The sequence below is a fragment of the Pangasianodon hypophthalmus genome, chromosome 16, assembly GCF_027358585.1.
Source record: "Pangasianodon hypophthalmus isolate fPanHyp1 chromosome 16, fPanHyp1.pri, whole genome shotgun sequence".
Taxonomy (NCBI): domain Eukaryota; kingdom Metazoa; phylum Chordata; class Actinopteri; order Siluriformes; family Pangasiidae; genus Pangasianodon; species Pangasianodon hypophthalmus.
Genome location: NC_069725.1, coordinates 9307566 through 9321642, shown reverse-complemented (window position 1 = coordinate 9321642; position 14077 = coordinate 9307566). Strand labels below are relative to the sequence as shown.

Genomic DNA, 14077 nt, shown 5'->3' with positions numbered 1-14077 from the left:
TTAAACAAAAGATTTTTTGAAAGTGGAAATATTTCCATCAGTTCATGATTTTAGGTTGTGTTATAAAGCTGGACCTAGTGTGCTTAGTCTGTCTACTTTTAGTTTCTCCTCCAAAGGCATTTCGGGGGGAAGAAATCATGATAAAATCACGATAGAATAAATAATTCAACTAGTTCACGTTCATTACACCTGTGGCACTATTTCATGTGCGCCGTCTAGATCTCTGTTGATGACATGTTAAGGATGTTTCAGCGAGGCAGGCTGAAAAATATCCACCCAAATGTTGATCAGATCTAGCGGGCGTGTCACTCTGTGTAATCACCTGACCTAATTGAGTCGCACTGGTACGCTGCATTAATCTACAGTCTGGGCTGAAAAGAAATCAGCCCCAGCCTCACTTCTTCATACCATTCTGTGTATTTTTATGACCAGTGTTGATGGCTTTGTGCTTGGTTCCACAATAGAAAACAAAATCCACTTTAAAATGTTTAAGAACAAATAATCTGATAGGGATTTCAAAACTGAAACCTTGTAGTGATTTTTTTTTTTAATCTTTGAAAAACAAGAGGGCTTAACTCTGCTTGGCTGGTTTATACCAGCCTTGCTTGAAAGTATTAGAAGTTTTGAATCGTTTACCAGATTGTAGTCTTGGGGGAAATAAAAGTACCGAATTTTCAGTACTTAGTGTTTCACATATACTGATTGATGGTCTGGTATAATGGGTCAGTGTTTATCAAACAGCAGACATCTGAAACCCTGTTTCTTGTATGGAGGAAATGCAGTCTGACTGTGAAGCCGCTGTGTGCTGTTTTAATATATAGCATTATAATAACATCATATTACAGTGTAATAACGGGGTGCACGAGGGCCTTTATGCACCCATAAGGAGGGGGAGGAAGGGGAATCTTACTTCATGGTTATGAAAATGAAGTAAGATGCTGTGCATCTGGAGCCCTTCTCCACGGCTCCGTCCCGAACCGCATGCTATATAAGCACCAAATACATGAGTACGCCGCCGTAGGTTGCCATGGTTACCATGGTTAGCAGCGCGCTGTTTCGGACGCAGCCAATCCGAGGCTGTGGCTCCCTCTGCTCGCTCCCTCTGCTCGCTCCCTCCCTCTCTTGCTCTCGCGCTGGTTTGGTATGCGGCGCTCCCCGCTCGCGCTCATGTAGCAGCAGCGGGGATGGAGAGCGCTCTGAGCGCGTGTCGGTGTGGAAGGTCGCGGCACATGCTCAGTGCCGCCTGTCGGAACGGGAACTGCGCGCGCCGTGTGTGAAGCTGAGGTCATACACATAGACACACACACACACACACACATACACACATACAACCACACAAGGCACGAGCTCGGTGGAAGCGCGAGCGCATGAGCCTCCATTTTGAGCGCATCCAAAGCGCCTAGGCGGAGAAGGAGAGTTGTGTATCGCGGCGTCCGACGCGGACAGCGTGTCATGTCCGACATGGATGACTTGTTCAGCCCGCGGAGGTAGGTGTGCGCGTCGGACTTCACCTGTTAAGCCGTAAATCTTTGTTAGTCCATCGCTGTTTGCCCTTTTTTTTGCCTTGGGTTTGTGTACCGCAGTGTGCTTTAATAACGCGAGCTTTGTGTCTGTCGCCGTTGCTGTGCGGTTTGTTGTCGTCTTGCTGTCAAAAGCGCTAATAAACGCTGTCTGCCATGTAGCGCCAGGCTAATACCTCCTTCATATCTGAGCTTCAGACGACCCTCTTCCTTACAGGACCAAATACAGGACGGCTCTTTGATTTATTTACTTATTTTTAAGAATAAACCGACAGCTACTGACTTTTGGCCGACGCCTCTCTGGCAGCACATGTTGAAAGTATTGTAACTTAACATGTCGTTTAGTTGAGAGAGGTCAGACCCGGAGCTGGAGTCCATTTTGCAGGGCTCTGTGTGTGTTTACAGACAGAGTGACATGGCGCAGGAACATTCGAGAACAAAGTGTACTCCTTCCCAGTAGTAAGTAGTGCTACTGTCTCTCAGGACTGGAGTAAATAAAGTTGAGACGCTCGCGCTATGTTATGTTATGGCTGTGCTGCAGGCGTGCAGGGATTGGATGAGCTTGATGGAGGGGGCGGGGCCAGGCTTGATTGCTGTCCTCGTGCTCGAGCTAAATTATGCAGGATGCACACTGCTGTTGTAGCTCATCATGTGCCACAGGAGTTAGTGCATCTGCTAGTTTATGCATGCCAGATTATTTATATTTAAAAAAAATAAATAAATAAAAAACATGCTATAATATTAAGCCTAAACCTTTACCATAGTTTACCATAGCTCACCATAAACACCCTGACAGCACTCACACAGCCATGACAGTGCTGCTCAGTCCACTATACTGATCTGGGCCGATAATGTTGCACTACTTTATCCTGATGCCCTCGCAAAAGTCATTTGCACAAATTATATTTGCACACTGTTGTTATATTACGTTCCTTTATTTTTATGTAATAAAGCTAGAATTTTTTCTTATTTAATATACTAACATAGCCTAATTGAGAACTGCACACTGCACAGTTTTATTGTAATTTTTACAAAGACAATAAGTGTATTCGTATTTATTTCCAGGATTAATATTTAAAACAACTGTTTCCACTTAAATGATATGACGCCAATACCGGCACTAGAGGTATGGGCCGATATTGAAATCCTCTGCCAGCTTCTGTTGCTAAGTTAAGCAAAACATCACAGAAGTGATGATGCCGTGTTTTAAGACTGGATTGTGTCCTGTGTTCATGTGCTTAATCGCTGGTTTGAGTCATCACTGGTAATTGCAGCATAAAGTACATCAGTGCATTGAATCATAAAATGTCAAATCCAACCTGATAGCAATCCAGCACTTTCTCTGTATTAGGTTGGAACATGTGTGTTAATACATAAGTGTGTGTGTAATCTGCACTATAATTCTGGTAACGTTTTAGCCAGCTGTGTCCTTGTACTATCAAGTTGATTAAATGTAATGTCGTATTTTACATTTTATTAACTTAGTGTACACTACCTTCTTTTCTGAAAGATATCGTGTTCCACATGTTTGCATCTAGACAACTCATAAATGGAATAAATTATAATTAATGACTTACTAATTACACTCGTCCATCAGTGTGAGAGAGCAGTGTTTATCCTCTGTGTGCTTTGTGCAAAATGTCAAAGTTAACACATAACGTCTGATACCATACTAACTGGCTGTGGTGCGTGTATCTAGATTTACAAGGGAATGGCATGCATGGCTCTGATTAATAATAGCCAGCCAGGTTCTCTCTCTCTCTCTCTCTCTCTCTCTCTCTCTCTCTCTCTCTCTCTCTCTCTCTCTCTGTCACACTCGCGCACACACACACACACGCTGCTGACCCGCTCAGATACGGGTTGTATTAATAAATGTCTTGTCATTTGAGGACACAGAGAAGAAAGTAAATAATGCAGTGTGTTTATGCATGTACAGCTCCAGATGTCTGGCAATCTGGCAGTGCGCTATTTGTAGCCTGAGATTTTTTTTTATTATTATTTTTTTTTGGGTAGTTGGTACATTCTAGAAACAAAAGTTTTATGTTACGCTGCTGAAAGTGCAATCATGAAAAATTGTTGTGTTTATGTTCATGTGCACCTGTTGGAGTGTGTTATAATAGTGTGTTATATATACAACATTTTTGAAATAATTTATAAAGTTACTAGGCGTATGTTTATTTTCAGTGTGCTGCTCTGATTACTGTCTAAAGTAGACAGTGTTTAATAATTCGGTGTTGAGTTAATGTTTGTGTGTTAGCACAGCAACAAGCAGCTGCTCACAGGAGTGGAATGATTTACTGCCGTGATTATTTTTGTGCCGTCTGCTCTGTTAAAAGAGCTCCTACAGCTTATTTGCTTCAGCTTGAGTTTGAACTTGAACTGTAGATTGTTATTGGAACCGAATGGCGTGAGTGTGTCTCGTACAGCGGCACATGGCTGCCTGGGGGTCACTTTCCCTGCTCGAGTGATCAGTGCTGCGCTGCTCAGGCCTGCCAACAGTGCCAAGGCTGCAGCACAATGTTCTGGAGACTTCTCTGAGTGATTTCTCTGCTGCACCGCTTAAGTAAATACTCTCAACCTAAACTTACTGTCCTGATCTGCTTTCTGTACTCGCCTTGCATTTCATTTTCTCATGGCTCACTTCTAATTTAAAAGCATCTTAAAACGGGGGACACTTAATCCTTGGATTAATCCCACAGTCGAGTGTTTGTAAGCATGTAGGTTTCTCTGCACTCTTTGCATCTGTCTGCAATATATGTTTTCGTGTAGCGTGCCTTCAGTTGACAGTGCTTATGTTTTTTGTCAGAATTTAGTGGCTGGGGCTGGAGGAGGAACGAGTGTTGTAGCGAGTGTTTATGAAACAGGCGTGAAAGGAAGGCTGTGATTTGAGGCCTTGAGCCGCTACCAGAGGCCTCAACACACACGCACACACACACACACACACACACACATACACACACACCACATCTTGGCGTTCCGACCAGTTTCACAGTGATGATGGAGGGTGCTCCGCTCCGGACGCAAATCACACTGACAGTTTCTGGGCGCACGCTGCGGACGGCGATATGAAAATCGGCACCGTTGCCCTGGCAACGGAAGGGGGGAATGCTTTTCGAGAGGAACATCTTGTCATTTTCTTTAATCCACTGCAGCTGGAGATCGGAACACTATTATTAAATTGTGGTTGCCATAGTTACCGGAGGGGGGCTTTGTAACAGCAGTCATTTCAGGGTCCCTCTCCCATCGTATGGTCTGGCCTTTCGGGGGCTGTTTGTACTGTACCTCTGCATGAACAATGAGGCCCATCATCCCCTGCTTCTCACCTCCTTTGTCCTTTTGTTTAGCGTCACGGTTTCCAGTCCGTATCGTCCCCTCATGGTGCCTGTCGTACAATATTACATTAATCTGGAACAGCTGTATATATCAATGCAGTCATCATCTGATGCTAATTTTCAGTGTGTTTTTCTATTCATGAGTTGTACTCCTTTGTGCTGTTCGTTATATCACTTGCACTGCTCATGTTATGGATGACAGGAAAGTGGAAAATCATTTGAAATGGCTTTAGCTCCATTTAGTACAATGAGCTTTTTGCTTTTATTTAAGGGTGCACGGTTAATGATATTTTAATCATTTGGCTTTCTCAGTTAAATACACATTGTTATCAGTGTTGCTGAGATGAGCTCATATAATATGGTCATATATAGTCATATAATTTGGCTAACATTTTGTAGTATTATTAACAAGTCCTTGAAGTCTCAGCACTCCCAGCATATTATTCATACAGTATAACTAATAGGAAAGGTATGTAATTACAAAAAAAAGGGGGGGTGGGGGTGTAAAATGAAAGTCTGGAGCCACTGAAGAGTCTTGTGGGTTGAAGGAGCTTTAATTATTTGTTTCTGCTCCTTATTCATGTTTTATCTGTCTGGTCAATCACAGAGAGATATGACAATTTTCTTATAAAAGTATCTGCAGATAGTGTGAGAGACATATGACCTCTGACTGAGTCTAATTGTGTTTTAGCATTTAAAATATGCACCATTAATATGGGTAAGATATAGATTCATACATTTGGAAAGTAAACGTATCATGCACATGTATAAAATGTAGTTTGTCTTGACTTTAATGGTGAGATTTCAGCAGAAAAAAAATTATTCATTTATTATTATTCAGTCCTATTTTTTTTTTAATTATTGCCTGAACTTCTTTTGTTTTTGGTTTGCAGGCGATTAAACAGCACCCAAGGGGAGATTCGAGTAGGTCCCAGTCACCAGGTTTGTGTATTCCTACACTCTTACAATATTAATCATGTTCCCTTAAACCTTTTCTAACCCACCGTAATTGATACAGCTCCATATAGACTAGTGCAGGCTTGTGTGTGTTTGTTGGTTTATAGTGACTGACAAGCACAGCTGTTCATAAAGGGTTAATGTGGATTCGTGTGCACTAAAATGAATTTCACACACGTTCTGCCTGGGTTAGGGTGAGCTCGACAGATACACAGACTTGACCATGTTTATTGGAAATTAGACGTGGCTTCAGCGGTCTGAAATCGAAAGCTGAAAAAAGCGAGGTTGCAAGGGAAAATGGCCGACGAAGAAAAATACGGAATATCACCAGCAATTACTGTCATAGCTTTTATAGAGCATTTAGTTTCAGACATACTACATCAGAGTGTTCTCATGTGGAATGATTACAGCGGTGTGTCCCTCTTTAAAAGACTTCAAATGGACTACATGATAGGAAAGGAGCAGAGAGAAATGCAACGGTGCATGGATTCGGAGCAATCCATTTAACCGGAGTGATTTAAGATATCTTTCAATAAGGAAATGAGATCACGCAAACAGTAATTGAGCCAATGGGAAATAAATGACATATTGAAAAAATCATTCAAGTGTTAAGCCTCTTCTGTTAAAACTGCACTTCTCTGTTCCAAATGGGCTTAATTAAGACTTGACACAAGAAGTTTAGGGGCATTAGGAGCCCTGCTCACTTGTTAATGTACTAATAAAACCTTGTTAGATTACTATTGTGTCAGTATTGTTAATATATTAGTATAAGCGCTGGTATATGAATAGATTTTTTTGGTTACGTTCCACTGCGGTGTCAAAGTGGAAGTATGAGGAAATTAAATCAAAAAGTTCCTGATGTAAATGATTTGTACAGGAAGATATTAGTTGTATCTGCTGGTGGTAAAATGTTTTCCCTGTGCAAAATGGAATATCGTGATGTCTTATTCGGACCACACCAAAAAAAAAAAAAAAAAAAAAACCTCGCTTTATGTAATTACACACACACACACACACACACACACACACACACACACAGTGACAAATTAAAGGAAAATTCAGTATAAAGCTCGCATTCTTTAGAACTCTTAGAGCAAGAGTTCACTGCAAATTTAATAAGTTCTTCTTATGACCTTTATACTAAAATGATGGGCGTGGTCACCTACAGGATGACTCCACCCCCATACACAGGGCGTAAGGCCTCATTGAATGGTTGATAAGTATAAAAAGGATGTAAATCATTTACTCTTGCCTTCACAGCAACCGGATCTCAACCCAATTGAACAGTTTTGGGAGATTTTGTAGTGATGACACAGCATCCTCCACCATTATCATTAAAAACATCAATTTAGGAACTATCTTTAGGAAGAATGGTGTTCATTTCTCCAGTACAGTTCCAGAGATTTGTAGAGTGTATGCACTGGGGCATTGAAGCTGTTCTGGCAGCTGCCTAAGACCTTATTAAATCACTATATGTTTTTTTTTTGATGTGTGTGGTCTAAAGTATTCAGGTTTTAATCATTCAGCACTTATCATTTGTTCTACCCGTCCACTAGCCACATTGCGACCACACTTGGAAATTGATATTTAGCAATAGCTGCTTGCGCTTTTTGTGGTTTGTTTGTAACACTGTCTAAATGATTTAATAGGCCAAGCTCCCAGAGCTGCAGCCTTTCCCCTCTCCTGGAGGCCAAGTGACCGAAAATGAGGAGCTGGTGTGGATGCCAGGGGTCAACGACTGTGACCTGCTCATGTACCTGCGGGCAGCCAGGTGAGCTCACATGGCCCTGCCATACTCACAAATTAAAAACAGTCTAACTGCATTTCAGGGCAAAAAGGGGTTCATGTAAGCATTTTTTAAAGCCATGTAGCTTCTGTGTAGCTGTTAATGCATTTTTGTGTGTGCAGGAGCATGGCAGCGTTTGCAGGGATGTGTGATGGAGGCTCGACGGAGGACGGGTGCCTGGCTGCCTCACGCGACGACACTACACTCAATGCATTAAACACTGTGAGTTGATCATTTCACATGCATCAAAATAAATGATGTTTCTTAGTAAACGTATTAACTTGAATTGCATTTAAATGTTGTGTTTTGTAAAAATTCATAAACTGTTCCAGTTCTTGCAAAAAAATCATCAGTAACCAAGGCAACACATATAAATATCAGAATGAGTTCTGCATTATTAACTCCACATATTAGTAATGCTCCTGCAAAGCGCAGACGGATTTATTGCTAATTGCTTTTAGCATGTTGGATGCAATAAAAAGAAGAACCAGGCAGGGAGATTCATTTTTTTTTCTTAATATAACAGCCCAAACATAACCGAGTGTTGGAATTGCTCCGCTCATAAATTTAATCCACTGTCAGCAAGATTCTGCTTTTTTATGAGGTATAAAAAGCATAACTGGTAATCTGTCAGTGAAATGGCCAGGGACGGTATTGCAGCTCAGTCTGTTTATGGTTTATGTGGATGATGAATGCATTTCACTTTGTGCTGCTCAACAAGTCACTAATAATGATGCACAAACAAAGCACAGCTTTGTATTCTGACCCAAACGCCCCAGTTTCACTATAATGTTTGGAAAAAGGAAACACAGCATAATAGATGTGTTACTGCCGGTCAGATGCATATTTCATCATGCTAGTTAAAGATTTTGCTGATTAGAAATGTAGCTTTCCTTTATCAGGTACAATAATTGATTGTACTTTTTCTTAAATTTCATTTTATTGTGTTAAATGTGTTACATAATCCGTGGGTGCACAGCTCTATTTTTCTACTCAGACACTAACTAAACCTGGCAATTAACTTGTTAGTTGAATTAAATGAGCAGGAAAACCACTAGACCCCAGCCCTGCAGGCCTGGATTTGTGCTTCTCTGATCTATTTCTTCTAGACATTGTGCAGTTGATGTATTTCACCACAAGGGAGCGCAGGTGAAAACCTACACTATTACAATTGTAGAGGGGATAAAATAAGCTAACAGTGGACGTTACTAGCAGCTGTGGTTGATTTTCTAGTAGATGTTTATTTAAGAATTCTAAGTAGCACTTACAGCAAATACTGTGCCTGAATCATAGAAAATATAAAGAACTCTTGGATGATTAGGAAATGAAATGAATAGTATCTAATTCATTTTCTCCAGAGGGCGACCACAGTTCAGTGTTTTGTATGTCTGGAAACCTAAGGAAACCATGAGACCACCAGAAGCAGAAACATAGGTGCCATAATAGTGAGAGGATTAGAGTGGCAGAAAGACACATTAATCTATGTAACGCAGCTCTTCAGTTTATTTGACAACATTCATATCTTTGTATAGCTGCATTATATAATATATGTAAAGCATGTGAACAAATTTCTGTCTGCAAGCATAATCTCTTTTTCTGAATTAGATCCAGTAATTACTTATAGGCTTCAATTCCTCTCTCACCATCAGTTTAATATTCTAAATTAGCCCTAACATATTGTTTTATTATCATTTCAGTGTTTCTCATAATTTGGCTGAGGGGGAAAATCATCCAGGAAAACACAAAGGCAGCAATTAGGCCAATCCGATTAGCAGTGGTTAGGAAAGCCATAATATATCCATCAGAGGAGTGGTGTTGTAGGGATAAGACCACAGGCATCAGGAAGAGTCATTTTCTCTGCCGTTAAGCTTTTGAGAGGGAAGTGTGTAAGAAAATGGTGTTAGCAGGACTGCGTATCCAAACTGGAGTGATTACTGCACAGTATTTTGCTTACAGAGTCTAATTGTTAATGGTAATGGCTCACGTCCCGTTCGTTATTCCATCTAGTGTACGATTACATTTTGTGGTCTGGAATAATCAAAATCTGCCTTTTTTTTTTATACGTAGTAATAAACCAGTCATTGAATCTGAGAACTTTCTGCTGTTCATACTGACTTCAGATAGATTCTTTTGTAATTCTACTCCATTTTTTTCTAATCCTTACGCTGACTTTCTACAGCTGGGCTCTGCTGGTTTAAAAAAAGAAAAAAAGAAAAAGCAATTTGTCCTAGACAATTAGGTGTCCACTAGCAGAGACACAGTGAAATGAGATGGCAGGCCTCATGTGTAATAGCAGATGAAGACAAATTGTAGAAAATCCCTCTGCTATTTCCCACATTTGCTCGCTTTTTCCAGAAACGCCTACAGGCTATCGAGCACATGGAGCACGGCTCTGCCTTAGGAAAGACTCATGCACTCAGGGTGAAATGTGCTCACCTTACTTTAAATGAACATACACTTCTTCAGCTAGAGTGGACTGTAATAACATTGAACAACTGGTAGCTAAGTCTACCCTCACACGCTCCACGACTCATGATGCATGATGATAGCAATTCTTCTTCCTCCCTTCTTCCTGAACAAAACAGAACACAAAGGAAGGCATAAACCAGTGAACTCAAAATGCAGTAAACATGGCATTTCCATTCGGACCAAGGAGGGGAGAGCGGAGAATTAATGCTGTCTGCGGTTCACTGTTTCTTGACCTTTTCCCCCCTCATTTGCAATTCCAATGTGTTTTCGTAAAGAACTCTCTCAGCCTGATACCTGCGCGCCTTTGACAGGCTGTTTTGTTTCAGACTCGCATGTAATGATTTTTGATATTGGCTCCAGGTTTGTGCGTTGGCCATGGCAATGAGATGATGGAAATTGTGGGCTTTTTTTTTCCCTCTCCTCATGGCCATGAGAATTATTGCCAGAATTTAATAATGCAAGATAATAAAGCTGTAGTAACAAGCAAGGGAATGAACACCTGAGCTGTTTATTTTTGCCTTTATAATACATTGTACCATAACTCTGGATTCTCAGAAGTGATTGGTCAGAAGGTGGTGATTTAATTTTCTGTAACAGCAGCTCTGACAGCAGTGCCGGCTTTAATTCAAGTCGCAAGTTTATATTAATACAATCAATCTAATATGTTATAGTTTCTGTAGTAACAACTCATTCACAGCGACTTGTTTGGTGGATGCTCCACATGAGCTAATAGTAAATAGATTCGAAAACATTGTTTAACAAAGAAAACTTCTGCAAGGAGACATTTATTTCGCATTACAGGGAGCAATCTCCAGTGTCAGAGCTTTGTAATAGTCTTTTTGGCTTCAAGAGAAAGAAGACGTTAATAAAAGAGGCTGGTGAAGGAATGACATTTTATAGCCTCTAGACCATAAGCGATATCAGGAACTAACTTGTCTCATAGACTTTACACAACATTAAACATATCTATAAGTAGGAACTCTTTGTGACGTATAGGAAAATAATAAACTTCAGAGTGGCATCAGTAACTCCTCTTTGTGTCACATTGTTGATTACTGTCCTATAAGAGCATGCCATGTTGTGTTTTATTCCTTACCCATTATTATATACAGTCAGGTCCATAAATATTGGGACAGTGACACAGTTTTGGTAATTTTGCCTCTGTACACCACCACAATGGATTTGAAATGAAGCAATCAAGATGTGACTGAAGTGTAGACTTTCAGCTTTAATTCAACGGCTTCAAGAAAAATACTGCATTAACCGTTTAGGAATTACAGCCATTTTTTAACAGAGTCCCTCCATTTTCACAGGCTCAAAAGTAATGGGACAATTGACTGATAAGCAGTTTCATGGCCAGCTGTGGCCTGTTTCCTCCTTATATCATGATAAATTAAGGAGATAAAAGGTCTGGAGGTGATTCCAAGTGTTGAATTTGCATTTGGTAGCTGTTCATGGGAACTCTCAATATGCCGTCCAAAGAGGTGTTGATGCAAGTCAAGGAGGCCATCATTAGGCTGAAAAACCAAAACAGACCTATCAGAGAGATAGCAGAAACTTTAGGAGGGCCGAATCAACAATTTGGTACATTCTTAAAAAGAAGGAATGCACTGGCGAGCTCAGCAACACCAAAAGGCCTGGGAGACCACAGAAAACAACTAAAGTGGATGATTGCAGAATTCTTTTCTTATTGAAGAACAACCCCTTCACAACATCTAGCCAAGTCAGGAACACTCTGGAGGAGGTAGGCCTATCATTGTCAAAGTCTACAATCAAGAGCCACCTTCATGAATGTAAATACAGACGGTTTACCTCAAGATGCAAACCACTGATAACACTCAAGAACACAAAGGCCAGATTAGACTTTGCTAAAAAACCTCTAAAAAAAAGCCTGACCAGTTCTGATCCAAGATTAACTTGTACCAGAATGATGGGAAGAGAAAAGTATGAAGAAGGAAAGGAAGGGCTCATGATCCAAAGCATACCACATCAGCCGTCAAACATGTGGAGGCAGTGTTATGGCATGGGCATGTTTGGCTGCCAATGGAACTGGGTCACTGGGGTTTATTGATAATGTGACTGTTGATAGAAGTAGCAGGATGAATTCTGAAGTGTACAGAGCTGTACTTTCTGCTCAGATTCAGTCAAATGCTGCAAAACTGATAGGACAGCGCTTCACAGTACAGATGGATAACAACCCAAAACATACTGTGAAAGCAGCCCAAGAGCTTGGAAATTAAATGTTCTTAAATGGCCGAGTCAGTCACCTGACCTCAACCCAACTGAGCTGCTTTTCACTTACTGAAGACAAATCTGAAGGCAGAATGACCCACAAACAAGCAGCAACTGAAGATGGCTGCAGTAAAGACCTGGCAAATCATCTCACGGGAGGAAACTCAGCATTTGGTGATGTCCATGGGGTCCAGACTTCAGGTAGTCATTGACTGCAAAGGATTTACCTCCAAGTAATAAAAATAATCCTAATATTTATGATTATATTAGTTTGTCCCATTACTTTTGAGCCTGTGAAAATGGAGGAACTCTGTAAAAAAATGGCTGTAATTCCTAAACGGTTAATGCAATATTTTTGTTAAACCCCTTGAATTAAAGCTGAAAGTCTACGCTTCAGTCACATCTTGACTGCTTCATTTCAAATCCACTGTGGTGGTGTACAGAGGCAAAATTACCAAAACTGTGTCACTGTCCCAATATTTATGGACCTTACTGTATTATCAGTAAAGATATCTGTGTATTGTACTATGTATTAAAACTCCTAGATATAGCCTTATCCTAAATGAGTGTATGTATTTCCATTTTTTTAGTAAAGCTTGATAAAGGGTTACCTACAGGAAGTTTATTTCAAGTTGTTGGAGCAGGATGTGTCCTGCTCAATGCTTCATGGCTTTTGCATTTCCACCCCAGCTGTCCAAACTCCATCATTCTGACACACTTATGGAAAGCCAATCATAGACATTCCACTACCTCCTTCTTTCAGAACTAAGCAAAGGATATTAAAGCAGCATATTTAAATAGAGTCTTCCGAGTAAAAGTCCTAATTGGTGTCTCTTTCTCGCAGCTTCACGAAAGCAGCTACGATGCTGGGAAAGCACTGCAGCGTCTGGTAAAGAAGCCCGTCCCCAAGCTAATTGAGAAGTGCTGGTCCGAGGATGAAGTGGTAAGAGATGAGTTCATTTTCTAAAAGAGGGGGCTGTTTTGCGCAAATAGGCCAGTGAATAGGGGTGAAGACCTCTAAGAACACGGCAGCTGCAGCCTGTTTATAGTGTGCAGAATAAATATTAACAATGAGACAGAGGGCAGGGAACAGTGCTGCAAGAAAGCAGTAGACTCCGTTAAAATACTTGAATAAACTTCAGGGTGGCATCAGTAAATTGTTGGAAATTGCTGTTCTCAGTGCTAAGGTTTTTAGCTCAAGGCGTTTCTTGAGGCTGGTAATGATTCCGTGATGATTTGAGGCCAGATTTTTTTTTTTTTTGAAGCCGCTCCAGACTTGTGTGTTTTCAAGGCTGTGTGACATGTGATTCTGCGTCCACACCCAATGTTACTGAGTCACTTCATTCATAAAGAAGGCCTGAAATACCCTCTTCTCTCTCTCTTTCTCTCTCTCTCTCACACTCTCACTCACTGCTTGTGAAAGTATAGTTGGAGGATCTCTTTAAAATGTGGCTTTCCATTCACAGGGAAAGTACCTGAACTTTTCTTTGTCAGTGAGGGTGGCTAAGATGTGGGTTTTATTCACCATCAAGCTATAATGGATGATAGTTCATAAGTTTGCTGATTAAACATGATGGAGAAGTTTGAATAAAGCCGATGCAGGCAGAACTGCTGCTAACTAAAATGGATTAGGTCGAGTGTCGTCCCCCTCCTTTTTCCTCTTTCCCCTGCACAGGTGCTTGGTAAAACTATGTCATACATGCAAGTATAACATGAGGAGTTTGCATTTAAGCCCATTAGATAACTTCTTATCTTTTGGATAATAAGCATCAGTACTTGTA

General features: G+C 40.7%; 1 protein-coding gene across 6 annotated transcripts in view; it reads left to right on the top strand.

Annotated features, from left to right (window-relative positions):
- Window positions 1-14077, top strand: part of rerea (arginine-glutamic acid dipeptide (RE) repeats a) — a 168271-nt gene that overhangs the window by 132778 nt on the left and 21416 nt on the right. For 4 of the 6 annotated variants that reach the window (XM_026920126.3, XM_026920127.3, XM_034311585.2 and 1 more), the window contains exons 7-10: window positions 5746-5794; window positions 7459-7580; window positions 7718-7817; window positions 13141-13239. In XM_026920126.3, coding sequence (XP_026775927.1) covers window positions 5746-5794; window positions 7459-7580; window positions 7718-7817; window positions 13141-13239 — 370 coding nt within the window. Of the gene's footprint in view, window positions 1-1090; window positions 1488-5745; window positions 5795-7458; window positions 7581-7717; window positions 7818-13140; window positions 13240-14077 lie in introns of those variants that run through there. The other 2 variants (XM_026920131.3, XM_026920130.3) reach the window with 2 other exon arrangements.